Raw genomic sequence first — 23,568 nt, forward strand, 5'->3', positions numbered from 1 at the left:
TAGCAGTGGAAGGAGCCCAGGCAAAACAAACATGGTTGCCCACAAGAGCACCGAGGGTGACAGCCCCAGCATTGGGTGGGTGTCACCTTTTCCCAGCATTGCAGGTTGGTGTTTAACTGGGCATCTAATGCCACTTCACTCAGTCCTCTCCTAGTAACTATAAAAATTCATTACATTCTTGGTTTTGCTGAAAACAATCTCCTGTTTGTCTGAGTGTGTTTTTAAAGCTCCTGCCAGTAGTGCAGCCAGGCATTGGGCTGGTGAGGATCAGAGCAAGGACTGACACTCTGGAATCCTGTGGAGAACACGGCTTGGGAGGCTGTGAAGGAGAATTGGGAACGTGGGTCAATGCTCCAGGTGACGCCACTTCTCCTCAGGTGAGTGAAGGCACATCCCAGGTAACTACTGCTCTGTGAATCATCTTTACTGATGGAGAGAAAAGACTCACGGGAAAGCAAAGCAGCCTGTGAGCCAGCACATGGAGATGATGCTCCAGCTCCCCTTTACTGGCAAACACTTCCTTGGAATGGGGTATTCCTGTGCTGGGTGGCCTGGAGCTCTCCAAGGACAAMACCACTGTTCCCAGGTCCATTTGAACACTTGTGTCTTGCTCATGTGTCGGAAAGAGCTCACACATTCCTTCTGGCATTCCATCCAGTGATATGGAGTTATTCTGAAATCCACATGGATAACTAACCTTAAACAATATMCTACAACAGCCACATTGAAAATTCTGAGTTCACTGCCCATGTGTAACAAACCAAACAAAAACAATAATTATGGAATTACAGGGTCACATTTTAATTCCTGAATTTTACAGTTCAGCATTAATATCACCACATGTATACAAATGGTGTAAAACAAGTACAGTGGTATCTTTAATACAAAATAAACTTCTGTTTTATGGAAAAAACTATACTTCATATCTACACAGACAGCCCATCTTTTTCCAAACAAGAGCTAAAATTAAAACTAACTACAAAAATCTCCAAACAGAGAAACTGCTTCAGTTTAAACTATTCCAGGAGAAATGGACCCATAACACATATTACAAGAGTGATCTATGTGGTGGATTGYAGCTGGTTCCATCTTTTAACATCTCTGACACACAGTCGCTGGGAAATCTCTCACTTCATCATGATCTCAGATCACATATGGGCAAACTAACATGAAAATATTTACAGTTCACGTGCTGCTCTTGAAAATAAAACCTTGAMTGTTTGCCTCTATCACCTTGCCATGAACTCAACCTATTTCTGTCACAGTTCACTCACTGTATGTGGAATGTGCTTTTGTTTTTAAAAAAAGCAGCTTTTGTACCATCCCCAGGTTTAGGCGCTGCTTATGGATTCCACCTCCAAGCCCTCAAGGTGTTCTGCTGCCAACAATCCCATCTTGGTCCAAACTGACTTTGGTGTTAAAATGCTGCTCAGTCCATCGCTGTGARAAACCTTCTTACTCCCACCTCAACCATGCAATTTCAGCTCCCAAAGAGGGAAACGGCTCTTCCCAACYTAAAGGCAAAAGCTGTGGGATGTGCCGTGTACAGCCCCACTGTGACACTAGCAGCTCCTGGAGACCCTTGGGAAGCCACTGCTCCTTGGCATAGATATTTCTGGACGTCTCACTGACAAAACAAGCAAAATCTTCCATTTTGAATCCAGCTTCCATTCTCTCCTCTTGGAAAATACAAATTAAAACTTTTTTWAACAGTTTTAAACAACTCAACATGCACTGTAACTGCAGCGTCCCTCCCTCCAACCATGAGAAATGCAGTTTAGTTGGTAATAAATGGTCCCAAAATATGGATTGTTCTTATGCAAACAGAGTTAGTTTTCCCTTAAAATTTTTTTTTAAAAGAGGAATTGCTAAAAGAACACAACTGACAGCACCATTACAAAATTAAGATTACTGGGTTCAAAATTTAGGCTTGACCTTTTYTTTTGTTTTTCCTAGTTCTGTTAAACACTGGGGAAACCCTGCAATATTTTTAAAAAAGTGTTACCATACCTTTCCCTCCCCCTTTCCCTCCCAACACCTGAGACTTTCCTTGCTGAGAAGCCATCATCCAGGTTCTGAGAATACTAACCCACTTTTTTTTTTTTTTAATTTTTCATTTTTTGACAGCCTGAATGCCAGACTCCTTACTTTCTAGAAAGACATTAAGTTCCTTGGAAGCTTCGTGTTTACAGAACTAACCCTTTCTAGCTGATACACCGAGTTTCTTTTGCTACTCCTTGTATTATCTTATATACTCATGGGAGAAARCTTTCTGAATCAGATTCTTTTTAGCTCTTGAAACAGCTGCAGCATTTGAAACCCCGTAATGAAAGTTCTTATTCCAAAGTTTTGGTTTCTTTTATGAACCCAGACGAGGTCTTTTCCTTGGAGATGTCTCCTCCTCTTCATCATCATCTTCATCATCGGGATAATCCACTAGCCCAACTAGACTTCCCTGCCAATTAAAAAAAAAAAAATTCTCACATTGAACAAACACCCAGCAATGTGCAACCTTAGTACTCAACCTCCAGCCAACCTGTACAGGACACACCAGCCTGCAGCAAAGCAGGTGTCTTGGTGATGGCTTTGGCATTCCAAGTCCCATTTATCTAGAGAGTGGTTTTGCACCTCAAGCCGCAAAAAATACTGGGGCTTCCTTTCTCTTCTGGGTCTGGACTGAGAATTGCTTAAAAATCACTTTTAGCCCAGCTGGACAGGCACAAACTGTAACATGCAGACTGACATCCCTCTGGCTGTTCAGCCTTAGCCAGGGGCAGTCAATTCCTGCCAGTTTTCTGTAGCTGCTCAGGAGAAAAGGGCTGAGGATYCCAATAATGCACAGCTGAGTCAAGCACCACAGAAGAGTCACTCATTGCATCTGTCTCCTCAAAAAACACTCAGTAATTCCTAATCTGGAGRGGCACTAACAGAATTCCCAAAATTCCCAATTTCCTTTGTGTATCAGACACACAGAGCAGCAATGGAGCAGGGGAAAATGTGGCAACAGTGAGATGATGCAAAAGATGCGAGATGAGACTGCGCCCACCAGATTCCAACACAGTCCAGCCCCACTCAGACCTCCCCAACCCAGTCAGGGATCCATTGGATGTTTCATGGTGAATTTATCMCCAGCTCAGCCCTGCTGCCCACAGGCTATTACTGCTGTTATCCCAGGACAGCCCAACACCAGGACAGCCCCATACGAGGTCTCCCACCTTGGGGGCTGGCACYGCCGGGCTCAAGGCTGTGTTCTTGGAAGAGGAGCTGTTGGAGCTCGCTGGTGATGTCTGAGCTGCCACGGATTTGCTGTTTGCACCGTTCGCACCATTGGCTGCGCTGGCTGAGTGGGAAAAAGTGAATTTGAATCCCCCAGCTGAAGTCCTTTTTGGAAGATTTTCTTTGTCTTCACTCTCCTTAGCTGAGGGACAAATATTGTCACACTTAGGTATCAGCTGCACACCAAGGAATATAATCCACATCACAGTACAATAGCAGGCCAGGAGCTCCCATGGTTTTTTTTTGTTCCAATTCAGCTGCAACTCACAGTTCCCCAACCAAGCCCATCCAGAGTCCACCTGCAGCAAAYTGAGCAGGGCCCAGATACTGAGGGCATGGGGACATGGCCTACCTGGAGCACACAGGCACTTCAAAGTTCTGCTTCTGAATGCTATTTAAACCAGATGCGTGCTCCAAGCAGTTTAACTTATTTTAATCCTAAACTGGCTTGCAAAGACACGTTTGCATCTCACGACTCAAATTACACAGAATCCTCGGTACTGTAGCTCAAGGTACAGAGTAAAAACCACTGGTTAGTTCAGGAGATTCTCCACRTATCTGCCATGGAGCACTTCCAGTGCCAACAAGCTCAAACTSAGTAAATACCTTTTTTAGTTTCCATAAATTTTTCGTAGCTATCTGGAAAATCATCCTCCTGTTTTGACTTCTCAACTGGAGGTACAACAGCTTCACCTTCTTCCTCTTCATCTTCATTGAACCACATTTCTTCATCCTCCTCCAAGGCTCTGGCATCCCTGCGGAATCTATTGCTACGCAATATGGATGGGACACTGTAAGAGACACATACAGTGATTCTAGTTTGGCTGCTGCTTCACACTCAGGATCAGAAATGCCTTCCAGAGCTTTAGAGGGAATTTGAGAAGGCAATCTAGCTCCACCTATGGTTCTGCCCTCACCCCAAGACTCACCAACACCCCAGCAGATGGTGAGACTAAATCCCAAATCAGAGTGGCAGAGCAACATTCTACTCCTCTTAAATTGAGTTTTCTGAACGTAACATTTCACCCACTGGCCAATATCAGCTCTACTACAGCTGGTCACAAGGAAAGGCAGATGAGCTTTCCTCTAAATGTGAAAAGTTTTCACCAAAAATGAATGCCAACCCCTATCCCAGCCTGCTGCTGCCCTCTGGGAAAGAGAAAACCAAGGAGCAGCCCYGCAGAGTGCCAGGCTCAGAGAGCAGAAACTGTGGCCTATACCTGTTCAGCTTCTGGCTTTGTCGGTCCTTCTCTTGCTCGTATTTTGTCTTCAGTCCCTTGAATGTCTGAACATATTCAATAGATTCAAGTGCATTATAGAAGTTTTCAACTATATGTGCAATAAGGGACTTAATATCTTCCTGCAGAAGAATAAAACAGGATTTCAGTCTCAAATGTCAAAGGCAGAAGTTCAGGARGCTTTTCAGTTTAGTGTGGAAAATAACTGATTCCTTGCCCAAAGCCAAACCATTATTGTACAATATTGTACAAATGTGAAAAATGACGTCAGRTTTATTCTTAATAAAAGAGCTGTGATCTTGAAGTAATTATTAGGCTTCCCATAGAAAGAGACAATAGACTCAGCAGTGTCCCAACTGTATTTGTGATACTTCTGTTAAACCAGGGTATTTTATCTAGGAGAGCTGTGCCCTGTTCTCCCCACAGGCTCCATCTCTCCCCAGTCCTCAGCAACAATAGCAGCTAATGTGGGACCAGGAACCTTTTGCTCAGTGCCTCTCTATCAAGTGTCTCATCGTACCAGGCAAATCCTACAATTCCTGATATTCTTCTTGCTGGGAAAGACAGCAGCTACAATATCCTACAACTAAAAACCATCCTTTAGTCTGACAGACCAGAAAAGATTCCCAGCAAAGCCTACTACTCCTAAAGGCACTGGCAGCAAGTGGCTGCAAAGCTGCTGCAAGTCCTTGTTTTCCATGGAGCTGGGTGCTCCTCAGAGCTGGAGCTGCAGCTGAACTCACCACTCTGATGAACTCAAACAGCTCAATSACAGCAGAGTTGAGCAGGTTGTACCGAGTGCCATTATCCAACAGGGCGTTGATAACCGGCTCAAAGAGGTTTCCCTTGGTGATGTAACGGTTATAAAATTCATCTTTCAGGCCGATTATCCGCCTCATAAAGCGGAGAGCACCTGTGGGAGGAAAAATTCAAGGATTTAACAACTGTGGGCCAGGGCTCGTGCAAAGAACTGAAACACCTGGTGTTACCCAGATGATGATGCACCCCCAAACCAAGRGCATTAAAATCTCATTCACATTAATTTACATGAATTACAAGTTCAAGTGTACACTGAAACACCTCTCACACAATGCACACCAAGCCTGGAAGAAGCAAATCACAACAGCTCCATACTCACACAAGGCCAGAAAGGTGTGTTTTGAATTCATCAATACCAGTACTCGTCTTAGCAAATCTTTGTTCATAATGTAATTCTTGATGTGATATGTGTGATGCTCCACACAAAAAGTAAGCAGTTCCAAAATTAAGGCAAGTAGTTGTGCTGTTTGGTAATTATCTGCAAGAAAAATAAACAATTTAAGCTTTTGATAGCAAGCTTGACTATGAAAAAGTAACTTAAAAACAGTTGAGAATGTTCCTTCAGCTTTTGGTCATCCAAAACGAAGAAAAGCTTCTGCATCTATTTCAATAAAAAGTATCAAAAGAAATAAGGTGTGGGCATAACTAACTTATTTTTTAACAGAATACCACACACAGCATACAAGTCAAGTTTCAAAACTCATATCAATTCAAACTTACCAGGACAAATTGTATTACTCTTAGTGGATCCAACTACTGCATCTGAGAAAGAGAAAATAAAAACAAAAATTGGAAAAAGGTTTTCAAAGCATCAGCAATATTTAAAAGATGGGGATAAACAATCAATTCCACTAGATGGTCAGATTTTTCATCAGATCAAAAGTTTCTGTGAGCTACAAGAACCTAAACGTGCAGCAAGAATGCAGCCAGGTGAGATTTTTATATTTAATTTACCTTATAGTTTTAAATCTATATAGGTGAAAATGTATAACCTAAAACTTAGGAATATTATGTAGAATAAAAGCACTAACTTTTTCAAATAATGYATTAAAATGAATACTACAGATCTTTTACAAGTTTTATTGTTGTATAGGATGTGCAAAACACTGTTTTTTAACTAAATATTTAAAATGAGACCTACATCTCTCTCTGCTTTACAGCAAGTATTTTTAAAATGCAATTAACAATTGTATAGTAGCGTGAGTAACATCAAGGAAGTGCATCTTTCACAAAGCAGAGCACGAAGCTACAGCAGCATCCAGAACTGCAGGAAAGAGCTGAAAGCTGCTGCCCACAGAACCCCTGTCCCTGGGGGAACAGCACTTTTCCACAAGTACATTCCCAGCTGACATTAGAGGCTGATCCCTGGGACCAGCACTGCCAAACACCACAGGCCTGAAAGGGGGAAAATGGAAACATTTCRGTACCTTTTTCACATTTATCTTCTGATGTATTGGCGAGAAGCGGCGCAGTGAGAACATGCATACAATGGTTGTAGAAGAAATTGAGAAATTCACTCTTTTCTGTTTTCTAAAACAAAAATTACTTTATTACACATTGGAATTTATACATAGGCTTTTAAATAACAAGGAATAGTAGCCAAGCTAACTATCACCAAAAACATCCCCACCATGCAAACATCTACTGAAAAAACATCAGTAACTCAAAATGCTTGACAAAAGTTTATTTTAATAAACACCTGCACAATGCCCCAAAAGGGAAACTTTAAGCTCATTTTGGGCTTGTTTAAATTCAGTAGCAGAGCAATATAATGTTTTTAACTTTGCTGAGACAGTGGAGTGCCCACACCCCCTGCATCTCCTTACATTGGCTGTAGCCAGCATATTCTCTGGGTCAATCAGAGTTCTCAGCAGCCCCATTAACTGAACAGCTCCCCCRAGCTCCGGATCTGTGTCACAGATCATCTGCTCAATGACCACATTGATGAGGAGGATGTCCTGCAGAAAAATACCAAACAAATACACCACCAAACAATCAGACACAGTTGCAATAGTGGAAAGTTATTTCCATAATTCCTGTAATTTTTTGAAGACAAATTTAAGRGAAACTGAATAATTGAGAGTTCTATTTGGATATAGAAATTCTATCAAGCACAACCCTYCACACCTCCAAGCCTCATCAGTCAGACTTCCATAACTGTAAACTCATGGAATATCAACATGCTCAGAAGTGCTTGTATATTAAATCTACTTTTCCCTGTGTTTCTAGAGATTTGTTTTGCTCTTTCATTTGTTTTCTGCTTTCCCAAAGACTGGTATGTTCAACAAACTGCAAAGCACTAAGACTTACATCATCACTCTGCTGGGCCTCTTGCATCACAAATTCTCGGACCATGGATGGGCTAAATTCTACTAGATAAGAAAATATATCTGTAGCAGCAGATCTAACCTGCAGATCATCCATTCCCTAATAAAAAGAGAAGTTAATTAGCATGAACAAATTAAGTTTGTTTTTATCATCAAGTAAAGCTGCAAATAAAAGGTACTTCAAAATTYTGAGAACAGCTCATTACCAGACTTTCTACGAGAAACAGAGCACTAAACCAGCAAAATGAATTGCAGTGGTCAGGCAGCAACAGCTGCTTCAACCACAGGAATGAAAAAAAAATTCTGTTTTCCCACTGCTGATTAGGACAGATTAATCTGCTAACGACAGGATTACAGGATCTTTCAGGATCTTTCAGCCAACAGTTCAAGATTATCTAAAAATACTTCTCTGGCCCTGGGCCAACAACAACCACAACAATCCAGTTGCCACAGAACAGAGAGTCTCTTCCAGTTTTGATCCCCACTTGTCCCAAGGACTGCACTGACCAGAGGCTCACACAGAGTGAGTAAAAATGCCCAGAGCAGCCAGGTCAGGCACTTCAGAGGGGCAGCCCTTGCATTAGGAATACTCCCATCAATTCCCAGTCAGCACAGCACAACTGACACAGGGGAGCTCAGCAGAGGCAAAACTGCTTCAATGGCTGTGGGTCRTCTACTTGCATTAAAATGAGCCTTAATTTTCACTCACCATTACGATTTCAAGAGCTGGAAGAATTCCCAGTTTTGCCAAAGTTTTGAAAAATGCATCTCTGTTCTGAGGTTGTAACGTCTGAGAAAAGGCGCAGAATTCCTTGAAAAAGTTCACCTGTTCATAGGAAAAAAATAATTACAAGTGTATTTGGGTCAGAAAACTCTCTGAAAGGAGGGAAGAGTTACATTTTGTAGCACAGTTTGCRTGCTGCTGATTCTGCAGAAATCCCTCAGTGACTGCAGAACAATTTCACTGTTTCTGTAGTGCCCTGGAGGAACCCCTGAGAACTGGGACTTACCAGTTCACACCGTTTGTCGTCATCTGTAGCTTCATCTGTTAATTGTGCAAAAACTTCCGATAAAAACTTCTCATCTTCCTGTGCAACACAAAAGGAACACACCTTACACAGCGCCTCTGCAAAGGCACAACTTCCACCCTTACAGGATTCAACCCTGAAGAAAGTACCACTCAATCCATTTTATCCAAAAGAAGGCAAATGCCAGAGCACACATCCAGCAGGATCATTTCCAGAGCATTGTTTCAGCATTCYCTCTGAGCAGCAGAARCGGATCCAGGAGACCAGAGCCAGGTGAAACTGAGCTCAGTGAGGATCCCTAAAACTGCAACTACAAAGTGCCAGCCAAGGGACAACTTTGCAGCCATGTCCCCATTATCTTATTCACAATAAAACATCCTCTGCCACTTGCACACTCTCTGCTTTGCCAAGCTGGGAAACTTTCTGGACTATTATTGGCTTTTCACATTCATGTCCTTTACTACCAAGAGATATTTAGGTACATACAGGACAATACCTCACCTCTTTGCAAAGCATTTCAGCTAGCCCCTTGCATAAAATCAAGAGATACATGAAAACCAGGGTGAGCATCAGCATCTCTCAAGGGTTTGGGCACTTTCTGCCCTTTGATTATTCTCCACTCCTTCACATTGAAAATACTGTTGGCATTCTCTCAAATCAGATGTTTCTGCTACCTTTTAAAGACAATATAAATCTGAAAGCAATCAGTAACATGCTACAGCATTACAAAATTTTGCATCACTGTATGGATTCAACTCTTATAAATTTCTGCATTGAATAAACATGAACAGAAGAGCAGCATTCCAATAAATATAAATGAACTTTACATTGCATAACATAAAGTGTGTTTACCTCTCTCTATTTCGCTATCACTAAAATCTATGTACTTTATTAGGATAACTTAATACAGAATTTTTACAGTTACAGCAATGCCAACCAAAGACTACCAAAMCTTTTCCTGACAATTTTAAGATGTGGGGAATAGAAGTGCTTTACAAACAAATGGTACCTGGAATCAACATAACAGGGAGTGCAACAYACACAGATTTAGCAGTTTATTTTAAGCTTTGCTGGCTTAAAYAGCTTAATTAAGCCTGTTACAAAAAAAACCAAACCCATACTACAATAAACAGCAGATATGGTACATAATCCCTAYTGCAGAACACTTGAGCACAGAAACATCTCCTGCTTGTGTGAGGCTGCTACACAGCCCAGTCCTGCTGTCCTAAAGCACAGGATGGATGGAGGTTCCTTTCCCACRTGGCTGCCCTTCCATCAGCAGCAGCACTGGGATCTAGTGCTGTGTGGCACGTAGAAAGGAGCTTTACTGCCGTGGCAAACACAATCTGCTGCTCCTCTAAACTGCCTTCTCCCAGGGAGCTTTGCCAGTGTATTTAGGGTAACAGAACGTCCAATGTGTTCCCCAAACCCAAAGGAGCTTTAGAGTTCTTGTGCCCAACAAGCTGATTTATACCACAGGGCTGCAAAAGCAGTCCTCGACCTGAGGTCCCCACTACCAGAGAGGGAATTTTCCTCAAGTGTGTTATAACAGCTCTTCCACGTGTACTTCTTAGTCCGTAATTCTCAAGGATCAACATTATTTGTAAATCATCACATGTCTCAATTACAGCCTTTAAAACAAGCAGGCAAACTTATGTGCCACATACTCCATCCATGATGTCAAAGACAGTCATGARAGAACTAGCAAAGAACTGTCAGAGGATTTCAGAACCTTCTCCAAAGAGCACTTGAGGTAACACCAAATYGGTTTTCTGTTACAGCACAATAAATATTAAAAATCCAGTACTGTACAGCCTCAATGAAAAATAAAGAACTTTACAGACTTAAAAATCTCTATATGCAAAACAGGCCTCAGGAGAATAATACTGAATTTATTTTTCGTTTTTGAAAATATATGCGAAAGAATTTAAAGGAAAATATTTAACACAAAGCCGATAATTTTGTGAGAGGGACTTAATTTTTTATTTCTTTCTGCTATTGAGCCACAAAGAAGATAGTAGAAAGAAGCCAAACTGCATACTCACGCAGTTCCCTGCAATTATTCAGTTTTGAGTTATTTTCCAGTCCTTACTGAACTCTTTACCACATTTCACCCAAATCTGAAGTCATTAACATATTGTATATGGATATACAATGTCTTCAGTGCCCTTCTCTTTCTACCATTTTTATTTCCTTCCTCTAAACAGCTCTTCTTGGTGTTTCACAGAAGCTCTCCACACTCACCCCAAGAGGTCTGTGATCTATCCTGCACAAATATACYATTTTTGGACACAGATAAACAGAAWAAAGCCACTTTGGTACCCATTAGTTTGCACAACACAGCACCAACTGGAAAGTTCACACAAGTCTTCACAGAGTCTCCTTCCAGGGTCCCAGCCATCTTGGAGACTGCTTCAGATTACAAAGTATGCAGGACAGCTTTTCATAAAGTAACAGCTTGGTTATTTATTAATTATTGCTTCTGGATATCAGTATGAAAAAAACTCAGTAATTAGTTACTGATTTTTTATGTCAACACGAACACTTGAAATTAGTACCACGATGTAACAGTAGTGTAACAGGAATGGTTCTAAACATGCTCTTTTGAAACACAGATCCAGAATCTTTTACAAAAACAGCACAAATGTCCCTGATACAGAATACAAGAAGTTGCCTGTTCCTTAAATACCTACACAAACTAKATCACAAGGTGTATGCTGCTTGGGAATAGAAAATCTTCAAATTCACAACCCATTAAAAGATATCAATTTACTCACCTGAAATGAACCTTTTCAAAATACAAAATCAAAGATACCAAAAAGCAGARGAAGCATTCAAAATGTTGTGAAAATCGAAGTGTGTGTGATTACCTGTGATCCATTTTGAAACTACAACTACAGGTAGCTATACCTAATTCATCTAGACCATATAAAAAACCACTTACCTGTAACATACTGACAATCTCAACTTTGTTGAAGAAAATAAAGGAAGTGAGGGTAGAAAGAAAATTCTCTTCAAAAACAGATGGTGTYGGCAAGATGATATCCTGAATATACTGTACCCTGTAAGTCTGGTGGATTTTTTGCCTGAGTTCAGAGTCTGTAATAGGAATAACCTCCTTAAATTTTGCTGTTTTGGTCAAGAACTCCCTGTGCCGTTTTGGCTGAGCCAAAGAAGGATCATACTCGAGGCATCCAACCACATCCATAATACACTCGTCAGAGAACATCACCTCAAATAGAGTTGCTTTGTTGAGGAACAAAATCCCTCTAATGATTTCATACAAATGATGCAAGCCTTCAGTGTTCTCTAAATTCTCGCAGACTTGGAAAAGCTGTAACAGTTTTTTAATGTAGCCTTCATTCTCCAAGGCCAGTGCCAGCTTTTCCCTACGGATGGGTGAGGAGAGAACAGAGGTAACTAGGTCAGCAATCTCTTCAAGTTTGTTGAGTTCACAAGTAGGAAGGTCAATCAAAGGACTGGTTTCAGGCATTTCCTCTATGTGTTCCTCTTCTGATTCAATAAGGTCCTGCGTGACTTCCACTGAAGGATCCTTACCCTGAACCTAAGGAAAGAGTGCACRYAATTACTGTCTCATCCCAAAATATACACAAAAATGAGCAGGTCAATAACTGAAATAAAAACGCATCTCAATTGCCTGGTTTGTCCCAAGGAAGCTGCTAGGGAATCTGAGCTCCCTGGTTCCTCACAGCACATTTGCAGTTCCACTGCACTCCAACAAGCTGCTTCCTGAGGCCAGCTGGGAGAAGGACAATTAAAACATGGAATTCTGACAGTCCCTTTTTTAATAAACACAGTCACATGAACACCACTCCYCCCTACCTCCCCCAAAAAACCCCCACCAACCACCTGAGTCCCACCATTACAGTGATTTTTSAAAAGCCTGACATTCAATTAGAAAAAGAACAACTATGTTCTAACCAGGGGCAATTCAAAATCTTACACAGAAAATAACAATGAATATTGCTTCTTTTACAAGCAGGTTTAAAAAGGTTGCACAAAAACATTAAATCACAGAAGACACTAAAATATCTGGAAAAACCTGCATGTTTCATGTTTACTGTACCTGGCAGATTTTTTCCCAAATTTCATCACAGCCAGCTTTTTCTTGAAAACTCAGTGCTAAATCATAGTTCTCTGCTTCTGACCAAACAATCAGGGTGTCCTGTTTGAGATAAAAACATGAAAATAATGGTTTCTGAAACAGGTCTGCACTGCATATTAATCTCTATTCCCTTAGAGTCACTGTCTACAGAGTAAATAATTTTAATTAAAGATACACTTGTCAAATAAAAAAGAACACAAGACATTAAAATACTAAATCACTTGTTCTGCCAAAGGGAACAGTTAACTTTCTTTTTCGCTATTTTATGACCACTATCTTACGCAAAATATATTCAAAAATACTATTTTTCATATCCAAGCCACTTATGATGGCACTTTTCTGCTWTATTTCTTGAGCCAACAGTCTTGAAATGAGAATGTACACACCAGATTAAGAAAACCTGCAGTATAACAGTTTAAGTATTTTCATATTTAGTAAAGTAGAAACAAAACCCGTAAGATTTAAGTTTCCTCCTCAGAAAGGGTTTAAGACGCTAGTGAGAGATAATGCCTACCTAATGTTCAAATATTCTTTTCTGAATTAAAAGTCATACASCCTGAATAATATAAACCTTTTAAGTTCTGTGGAGTTACAGTCATCTTGACAGTTATTTTCATTTGAGCCACATTTTTTTTCTCTTTTACTATTGTCTCCAACAATTCAATCTGCGGACTTGCAAAGTAGATCTAGAAATTTCAACGGAATTTGTGAATAGATTAAAACGGTTTTTGAAGAGGTTTTATTAGGACACTTGCTGCTGTCCTGTAAGGAATGTGAGCCTATACTTCAACATTCAAATATAMAGTGGYTGTGGTTTAACCTCAGCTGGCAAGYAAGCACCACACAGCYGCTCACTCACTTYCACCAGTGGGATGGGAAAGAGAATCGGAAAAAGTTGAAACTTCTACTCGAGATAAGAACTGTTAAAAAAACTTTAAAAGTAAAATATAATGAATAATTGCAACAGTTACAACAATAAAAARGAAGATGAAGAAAGAAATAAACCCTGAGAGACAAGTGATGCACAGTGCTCATCACCCACCTGAGCAGCGATTGGCCCCTCCCAGCTGATCCACCCAGTTTATCCACTGTCCCTGTTATCCCATGGTGTGGAATATCCCTCTGGCCAGGTCASCTGTCCTGGGCACAGTCCCTCACAGCTCCTTGTGCAGCTCCTCACTGGCAGAGTGTGGGAAACTCTAAAGTCCTTGATTTAAGGTAAGCACTGCTCAGCAACAACTGAAACRTCCCTGTGTTATCAATGTTATTCTCACCCTAAATCCAAACCACAGCACTGCACCAGCTACTGGGAAGAAAAGGAACTCTATCCCAGGCAAAATCAGGACAACAATTCACCATCCTACAGCAAACTCATCTTCATGTAAAAAATGTCCTAACTTTGCAGTACATTTGATGAGCTCCAGCAGAACYGTTCAACATTTTAAATCTGTTGACTTCCTGAACTGTTACCACGGTTTTTTAAATACTGAAATGTTTCTTAACCACTAGCAAGCCTTTGCTTAATGGTTAGTAAAATAATTCCCACATTTAYAATGTTCAATATTCACCACACAACTCATGAAGATTTGTGAAATCTTAACCTTATSCATCACTTTTAGTGAACACAAAATATTGAGTGGTATCTTCAAGCTCAGCAAAAAAAAACCCAAAGAAACACCTGAATCACAGATACCTGATACTCCTTAAGAAGCTTCAGGGGCAGTAAGGTTTAAACAGACCTTTGTAAATGCAGTTATCTGGGCTTACATGAGTCAGGCAGCACTGTGTAGTTCCAGATAGAGTGGACTAACATTTGGGAAGGACTGCTGGAATGGGACAGCAGATTTCCTCTTCCATCAGCAGAGTCATTTGGAAACACAACAAACACAATTTTTCAGCTGCTAAACTATCACTGGAACATGAATGAATGAACATCAGCAATGCTGATACAGTTTTAATTCTTCAGTTCATTTCTACAGTAATCCTAATCTCAGGATATCCAAGTGGAGTTACATACTTTTGGGATTTTGACTTTCTTCTAAGAAAAGTTTAGCATAACACCATTGTTGACAAATGCCTACCAATAGATCAGCTTCCTTCTTCCAAAACATAATCAGAGGCCACACTAATTTGCACAAACTCAACTTTTTTTCTTTCTTACTAATTTTTACACATCTCTTTAGAGAAACCAAGTTTCCCTGTTGTGGAAAGAACTCAGTTCAACGCACTATGGTTTCAGCACTGTTTTGTTTATTTATATTACTGTCTCCTATGCTACACTTGCACTTCTATCCTACAGTCACAAATATYAATAGGGCGTCCCTCTGACCTCAGGCTCCAACTCACATGCACAAATGGTCCAAGTTCTTAGAGCTGACATAGTTTTTACTCCCAACTGTCCCCCCTCATCTCCAGCTCAGGACAGCTGGATCTCTGTGTTTACTGTGTAACCTTTCAGAGCCAACGGTTCAAACGGGCTTCAAGAGAAAAATAATAATTGTCAACTGCAGGCACTGAAAAGCCTCATCAGCTCCCTGATTTGGTTCTCTTTCAGAGACTAATAAAAAAATAATTCTTAATTACACTTCCATGACTGTTACAGAACTCAAAACGTGAAATGTTTATCTTGAAACATTCTATGGAAGAACTGATGCCCTGACATTCAAAATCAATGCACTCCCAGGTAAGCTGAGCTTCAGAGYTGCTTTGCTGAACAAAGGACAAACCACACATTCAGCAGCCCTATTCATAGCCCAGGATGATTCAAGTAAGAGAATTAATGCAGTTACTTAAAATGACTCCAAGCACCCAGGGACCGCAGTCAAAAATTTGTGAAAATTCTTGAGTTACTGAATGGTACTGCTACAATCTGTACTGCCCACACAAAGTAGAAGTTATATAAGCTTTTCCAAAAATACTTCAGAAAGACTGAAAGATGGTTTCAACGGAAAATAATTGTCCAATACCAATATAAGACATACTCATCTGGCACACACTTCCTGTATGACCTCAGATAACTCACAAAGAGCACAGAGAGACACCTTCCAGGCCTGGGTCTACCACTCSCACCTGCTTAGAGGCAATGCTGGTCCATCCACGACTAACAGCAATGTTCCTTAATTCACTCAAACACCATAAAAAAAACTAAGAAAATATTAATTCTGAACAAAACTTGAAACTCAGAGCAGTTCAAACCCCTCTCCACTGCTGGTACTGGTTTACACAGTACTGCACCTGTGTTCCTGCACCGCACCATGTCCCGACGCCAGCACCAATGTGCTGCACAGGGAAGCAGATGGGGCAACTGATAAAATAAACCCAGCAGGAAGACATGTTTCAACGGACTCAGTTCTACAYCTAACCTGCCACACAGTGAACATTCCTGCTGGCATGAAATAGGAGTGAAGAAGGCCTCTGGCAACCACTCAGGCTGGCTTTAACAGCACCCCTGCAAATGTGTTAAATCCTGGCCGCAAGGAACTGATTCTGCCTCGAGCAAAGCGCTCTGTTGTCACAGGAGTGATGGCAACTCTGGGCAAAAGACAGGATTTGCACATGTTCCTCATCTCAGTGCTGCAAACAGAGCATACCTAAAGGAAAGGTAACACCAGAAGACAGCATTACCAGTAAGGATTTCTGTAGCAATTCAACATCTTTCAGCCATAGACATGCTTATCTGCCAGTTCTGCCAGGGAATGCTAACTTCGAGCAGAGGCTGAAACAACAAAAGGGTGTGGTGCCACCTTTTAAAWCTGCTCCTGAAAGCACTTCCAGAAYGAATATGACCTTGCCCTCTGGCTAATGTGGGGTAGCCWGCAGAGGTGTGTAACTCTCAAAGCCTATGGCCCAAAATCCAGGGGGATCTAAAGCTCTTCAGGCTCTTTGCATGTTCTTTGTATTCATCTAATTAGAGCTAATTTTACATTGTATGCTGAGCACCTTGGCACTTATGTCCAAAACAAGCCCTATTTCCCTTGAGAACGCAGTCGTGATGACAGTGTGCCTAATACCTGGACAGAATGAATTACCCAGGAACCACAAACACGACTGCAACAGGCAGGTAACAGGCCAGTCCGGTTTGGGGTTAGTCAGTAGTTATAGCACGACTTGGCACTAAYAGTGTAATACTGGAAGTCCCTGACTGATGTGCAGCACCAAAAAATCCGTGCTCAGTTTCCTTTTTTCACAGGATGCTGTTATGCAAACCACAGTTAAGCGTTAAGTACCCTCTAAGTCCACTCAAGTCATTTACACAAAGATGTGCAGAAGGGCATGTTTCTTTACCATCAAGCTGCAGCACCCTGAGGCTTTCCCCAAATCCAAGACGACCAACTTGAGGACACTGCCCTGTGTCAACTAAAAGCTGCACGAGGTTACACAAACCTTAAAGAGAGAACAGCAATTCAAGGCCTTCTGCCACAAGGACACAAAAGCATTAGTATCAGAAATAAAAGCCAGCCAAAATAAACCTCAGCTTAAATTTTTCTGAACTATGATCTACCCTTTCCACAAGAWAAATGGCAACAAAAGCTACCCAAGTCACTTGAAACTTTGCCACCAATTCAGTAAAAAGGCCTACAACTAATTAGTTGTACTTGCAGGAAACAGGGTGTGAAAGGAAGCATTTTTAAAGTTTACAACAATATAATCTGTGTTTGCATTTCACTATGTATAGGTTTCCTCCAATAAACAGGAAGCAGTYCAAGACTCTTGGCTTCTGGAGCTCTGCAGAGCTTCTTCCTCAGCATGGCCCACCCAAGGAAAGCCCACAACCACCAATCTCTAAMAAGTGAGAAGCAGAAACCACAGCAATCAGCCTTCTAGAAAGATTAGGCCAAGACTCCACCTCATTCCTAACCTAAAGTGAGACAACCAATGCTCAAGAGATAACAAAGTCTCTTTCTCAAATTCTCATACTGTAACTTGTCACTATAACAAAATCCTTAAAGGAAGAACAAAATTACTGTTTTCTAGTACTGAAACACTTCTGGATACCATAACGATAAAAAACAGTATCAAACACTGAATGAAAGAAACAGAGACTCTACTGTACAAGAAAGGAACAGACAGAAAAAACTCCAGAAAACCCACAAGAACAATGCAGGCAGAGACATCAAAAATTAATGCTGAAAAGGGGAAAACAATAAAAGTAATAAAAGCAGAGAAGATTCAGTAAGCTGATTTTTTYAATGGATGAAACAAAAATAACCTATTAACACAGCTCCCAACTGTTTTACTTCTTTGTTTGGCAGGAGATTGACCCCTAGGAAAGGTAACTCCCACCACAGCTTGTGGCCTTACCTAGGACAGCAGTTCTCAGGGCTTAAAATAAAAATTAAACAGCAACAACAAAGAAGTCACATAAAGACAAATTCCTTTGTTATTTCCAAAAAAAAGAACTCATGATGAAAATAAATACACTTCAACAGAGGTGGCAAAAGTTTTGCCCTCTTAATTCTACAATTATTTCAGATGGCCTGAGATGGGAGACAAAAGTGRCACAAATGTTTTCAACTATCTTTCCTGTAATGATTTCAATATTTATTCAAATTACATAATTATCTTCAAAGCCTAAAGTCCAGAATGTTTTTTTTTCCTAGAAGACCCACATGCTTCTAAGCAAGTCTTTCACCTCTATAAAAAACACCATCAACAATTCCAAGTCGTCCCGCTTTTCCTTTTCTCCTCCAAGCACAAAACAATTCTTTGGCAACCAGAAACAGTAAAGCCTAGCAATAATACTTGCCTGCTGTTTTTGATATGCAGTATTTGGATTTATCTTCGATTCTAATAGTAGTGAACCTGAAAAAGGTATGAAGAGAGATTTACTGAATTCAACAAAACAAACATCTCCACACATCTCACACCACTGCCCACGTGCCAGCCAGCAGACGCTCAGCTTAATCCAAATCTTCCAGAAAATCCACAAGAACCGCCTCCTTTAAATATAATTTCCTAAAATAAGCCAGGTAAGACAAAATTCAACAGAAATGTCCCTATTAAAATGCATTTTTCTCTTCTAATTTAGTCCAAAATCTACTGTAGCACTCTTTTCTCCCAAAATCTGGTAGAAGAACCAGAATGTTCTGTGGTCTTTTAGGCCACCCATAGAAATTTCAGCATAACATGCTACCTAGCATAAAAATGTTTTTGCMCAGAGAAGCCACGTGGGCCACTTGCTTTTATTCCCTTCAACTGCCCTTCAGAAGTGAATCACCCAGCTACTATAAACGCAGGGACTTTATCTTGTGTATGCAAGTAGTCTATGTCTCCTGGCAACAGCTCCCGAGCAATTTATAYCAGTCTTAGGTGGTTTATTTAGCACATTAGCACCTGTCGGCTGACMAAGTGGAGAGCACGTGCCTCCCCCTCCTAAAAAATACCCTTTAAGATGACTTTAAAGTGCAATAAAACACGAGGATGCCACCCGACTCGAACACAACCACTGAATTCCTGGGGGGAAAAAGAGCAACAAACAACTTTTTACAGGAGCAAGAACGTTAAGAAAAGAGCACCTCAAAAGCAAAGCATATTGCACTGAAAGTGAACAAAATGTCGTCACGCGTCACAACTTCAGCTCTGTTCAGGCTGGGGAGCTGTAGCTGGCTGGGGTAATTTCATTAGCCCTCTAAGTCAGGGGAGGTTTAGGATGGATCTCAGGAAAAGGTTCTTCCCCCAAAGCCTGATCGGGCACTGAACAGGCTCCCCAGGGAATGGTCACAGCCCCAAGGTTGCCAGACCTCCAGGAGTGTTTGGACAACGCTCCCAGGGATGCACAGGATGTGACTATTGGGGYGTCCTGTGCAGGGCCAGGAGCTGGCCTTAGATGATTCTGATGGGTTCCTTCCAGCTCAGCATTTTCCGTAATTCTATGAACTGTGAGGGGCGAAGTCTCGGGCCACGATATCAAACACTGCTGTGGCTYGTGGGGGTAAAGAAACTTCGTGCGGAGCCGCAAGGTAAGGGAAGGAAAGAAAAGAAGGGGAGAAATATAATAATAACAATAATCCTCTGGAGTCTCCCAAGGGAAGACGCCATCAGCCGATCCCGGCGGTGGTGGGTGGCAGCCCCGGCTGGCGKGGCCCGGAGCCGGGCGGGGGTCGAGGGGAAGCGGCCCGGGCAGTCCCGGCCACGCTCTCACCGTCCGACTCGGCGCGCACCAGCAGCGACATCCCCTTCAGCCGCTCCACGTAGCTGGAGGAGACGTGCCCGGTGCCCCTGTCGTCCCATTGCCGATCCTCGTTGAGCGTGTAGACCTTCACCCGCCGGCGGGTGTCCGACATGGTGCAGCGCCGGGCCCGCTCCGCCTCCGCGGGGGCGATGGAGCGAGGGCGGCGGGGAGAAAGCGGGGCCACCGGGCCGCTCAGGGGCACCGCGGGGCCTTTAACGCGCCGCTTCCCATGGCGAGTCAGCGCCGCCGCGCCCGGCCCGGGCCTCGCTGGCGCCGCTCCGCCTCAGCAGCTACCACAGCAGCGCCGCCGCCATCTTGTAACCCGGCTCGGGCCGCCTTTCTCTTCCTCCCCGCCCGGGCACGGGCTCCCCTCGCAGGGGCTACGGCGGCCGCCCGCTGCTGCCGCGCCGCCGACGAGACGGCGGCCTCAGGGGCGGGGCCCGCGCGCGCTCCCTCACGGCCCCGGGCGGCGCCGAGGCGGGAACGGGGAGGCGGGAACAAAATGGCTGCGGCCCTCACAAGGAGGGGTGCGTGGGCAGATCGTCGCTTTATAACGCCCAAAGCGGCTATAGGGGGAAATGGCGCACATGTCCTTCCGAAAAAACCTTAAATTTATTTATTTGTTTTGGGGTTGTTTTTATTTTTAAAGTCTAAAAGCTGATGCCACTACTGACGAAGCACACGCCTTCCCCCCCTCACGCCACAAGAGGTGCCACCCACCACCGTCACACCAACTGATGGGCGCGCTCCACACCCCGGCCAGGGTMAATCTAAACAGCGCACGCAACACAGAGTTTGAACTTTTAGAAAGAAAAGGTGTCCCTTGCATCACAAAACAGCAGAAAGGTTAGTGAGCGGCATCTCCTTTTAGCAATAGCCACACTAACACACTATCTCTGCATGCTTTGTACATCTCCAAAGAAGGCTCGAAAACTTAAGTTGAAGCCTCAGAAAGGAGAGAAACGTGCCTAATTAGCCCTTACACACMGTGTACAATTTAAGACAGACCACTGGCCAAGCATCTAGAATCTGTAAATCTTCAGTTTTCCACACTAAACACCAGCTACACGTTTCCTCTGTACTACAAATAAAAAAAAATAATTACATCTCCGTGTTTGCGTGGAAATAGTAAAAACGGATACAAAAGCGTTCAAGGAGTCAAGCTGTGTGAAACAGCGTGGAACGGGGGACAAGAGGAAGCTTGAAAGTGTCTCCAAACCCTATTTYTGAGGCTCTGAAGGGGAAGGAGATGCGAGGGCAAGTGCCCCTGCGGCCAGGGTGTGCCTCATTCCCAGACAAAGCCAGACTTTCCTGGCTCTTGCCTCACGGTGAAAGCAGTTACACCSGTATGACTCTTATTTACACGACTGGCATTTCTCTGCTCTAAGTTCAGTGTCGTTYCCGAGGAAGGGAAAGAAAAAGTTCCCAACAAAATATGCCACTCTGAGTAACTATGTTTTTCTAAGGCATGGAAAAGTTGCACATTCTGTATACAGAAAAGTAGCATCTAAGTAACATTCAAGTCTCAGCTTTAGCTCTGACATTCATTGTAACAGGCCTCTAAGATTCACCATAGAGTCACCAAGAAAATACAAGATACACCTCTGAGAAYTATCATATACACTTATATTTAGCTGTATATGAGCACACTTTGGGACGTGCATCATTATGGATAAGTGACTCAGTACTATAAAAAGACCACGTTAAGAATCGTTTCAAAAACCCTGGATTGAGAGTCACATGAACTAGTTTACAGTCAGGTTCCACACAAAAACTTTCCCTGCTATGTTTTAGTGGCCTTTCCTCTCAAGGTTTTAYACACAGAGCATATTTCTACCTTACAGAAAGCTCCGTAAAAAGCAAGCACACATCAAGAAACACAACCCCCAATGGCCACAGCGTATTTCTGCCTCAGGACTCATGAACTCCCTCTCCCCTCTGCATGACTTCTATGCAGGCTTTTTAGCTCTTCAAATCAAATGCACGAAAATAAAAGCATGATTTCTACTCATGATTAAATGCAGCACTTCTTGCGCTATATATAACACCAAGAAATGACAGCAGAGTATTTTGGAGGCAATTCTTATGGTGAAGAGTTACAGAAAGGAGGTATGTGAATTAGAATTGGCACAAAATATTATTTCTTGTGCTTAAGCTGTGAAATAAATCCATAATCTCTCCAGGCATAAACTCAATGACCTCTGKGGAAAAATATCACTCCAGAACATACCAGGATTGCATTCACTCAGAAATGGGGCTTCTCTTTTCCCTAAACAGCATCTGGGGGGTTGTGAAGCCCAGTGTGACCCTGCCATCTGTACCCACAATGAGCAAATCAGCTCTGGGGGCTTTGCCTGGATAAGACATGCAATACTTGCCCCAACAAATCTTATAGACTGGATTTAAACCCAGGCTAAGACCAGGAATGCATCCGAATCTCTGCTCTCTAAGATGCACAGAAAGCAAAGTGAAGTTTTCCATGGTGGTGTTGCACCTGCCRGCAGCTCATCCCTCCCTGTTACCGTCACTAAGTTATCAATGTTGAGAATTCTCTGTTCTTCATCAAAACCAAGGATTTCATTAGGGTAGACAGCAGACAGAGCAATTCACAAGAGTCACAACAGGAGCAGCATAGTGCTCCTTTTTTTTTTTGTTTTCCAAAGCAAGACAGACAATTCCTAAATAACTTAAAATTTCTTGGAGTAAAATTATCATTCCCCCTGGCATATAATCCCACAAGTACAATTAGACCAGCTCTTACACTTTTATGATAGCACTATTTATTGCTGGCATTTAGAGATACCCCAGCTCTGCACCTGCATGAAAACTTCAGACTTGTCAAATAAAGGCCCTCTTGACCTGCTGCAACTGCCCAGCTTCACTCTCCAAGGCAATTCCTTTCAATGGCTCCACTCAAGACAGGTCATAACAGAAGCTTATGTCACGCAATAAAAAGAATTTAAAATAAATCACTATTTCAAACATGAGAAACCAGCTGCTGCAGGACTGAGTTTGTCCTCAAGCACTACAGACCCACCTGCTTTCTGATCATAGCTGATCCCACCWGAGAGCCAAGTGCCTCCTGCCACCGCCCCACTGCCGGCTCTTGGAGAGCCCAGGATGTCCTTCCCTGCAGGGTCAGACCAGCACACGCTTACTCAACTCTTGGCTCCCATTGAGCTTCTCTCCCCAGGTAAGAGCAGCTGCTTTCTGCTCCTCCCAGACAGTTCCCAAGTGTGTTCTTCCCCCGCCCCTTCCCACAGGGCCTAAAGCTTRTTCCAGATGCAGAAAGTCAGGCTGACTGTACAGGTTCTGCCACAGCAACATTAAAGTCATTCTCCTCCTTTATCATTTAGCAAACAGACAATGCCCCAGCACTGCAGTAGCTGCTTTACTRAGGCCAGGACCACAAGGTAGCCTCACAGAAATTACTGTACAATTAAGAGAGATAAATCTTGGAAAACCATTTAGGTTAGGAAAGTCCATTTCTGAGAAGAGTCACCAGAAACAGAAACATCTAAGCTTCTGTTCAGGGACTTTAACATTGATCTACAAAATTTTATTAACACTATTCATATGTAAC

General features: G+C 42.4%; 1 protein-coding gene across 3 annotated transcripts; it reads right to left on the minus strand.

The window, feature by feature from the left end:
- Positions 1-777: 777 nt before the first annotated feature.
- PPP4R3B (protein phosphatase 4 regulatory subunit 3B) lies at positions 778-23,198 on the minus strand. 3 transcript variants are annotated; one of them, XM_057382268.1, is made up of 16 exons: positions 19,956-20,417; positions 18,561-18,616; positions 12,776-12,874; positions 11,633-12,253; positions 8,671-8,748; positions 8,370-8,486; positions 7,644-7,760; positions 7,160-7,291; positions 6,761-6,863; positions 6,054-6,095; positions 5,653-5,811; positions 5,258-5,427; positions 4,497-4,636; positions 3,883-4,067; positions 3,216-3,340; positions 778-2,455 (listed from the first exon to the last, which is right to left on the minus strand). In XM_057382268.1, exons 1-16 carry the CDS (start codon positions 20,095-20,097, stop codon positions 2,360-2,362), a joined length of 2,382 nt encoding a protein of 793 aa, XP_057238251.1. In that variant the 5' UTR covers positions 20,098-20,417; the 3' UTR covers positions 778-2,359. The 3 variants fall into 3 exon arrangements, with proteins under 3 accessions (XP_057238251.1, XP_057238243.1, XP_057238259.1); XM_057382260.1 differs by having other exon boundaries at positions 3,216-3,418; positions 19,956-20,416; XM_057382276.1 differs by lacking the exons at positions 18,561-18,616; positions 19,956-20,417 and adding an exon at positions 23,023-23,198 and having other exon boundaries at positions 3,216-3,418.
- Between the last annotated feature and the right edge of the window lie 370 nt (positions 23,199-23,568).

This window comes from Malurus melanocephalus, unplaced genomic scaffold (genome assembly GCF_030028575.1).
Source record: "Malurus melanocephalus ecotype Western Australia unplaced genomic scaffold, MMel_1.1 scaffold_13, whole genome shotgun sequence".
Taxonomy (NCBI): domain Eukaryota; kingdom Metazoa; phylum Chordata; class Aves; order Passeriformes; family Maluridae; genus Malurus; species Malurus melanocephalus.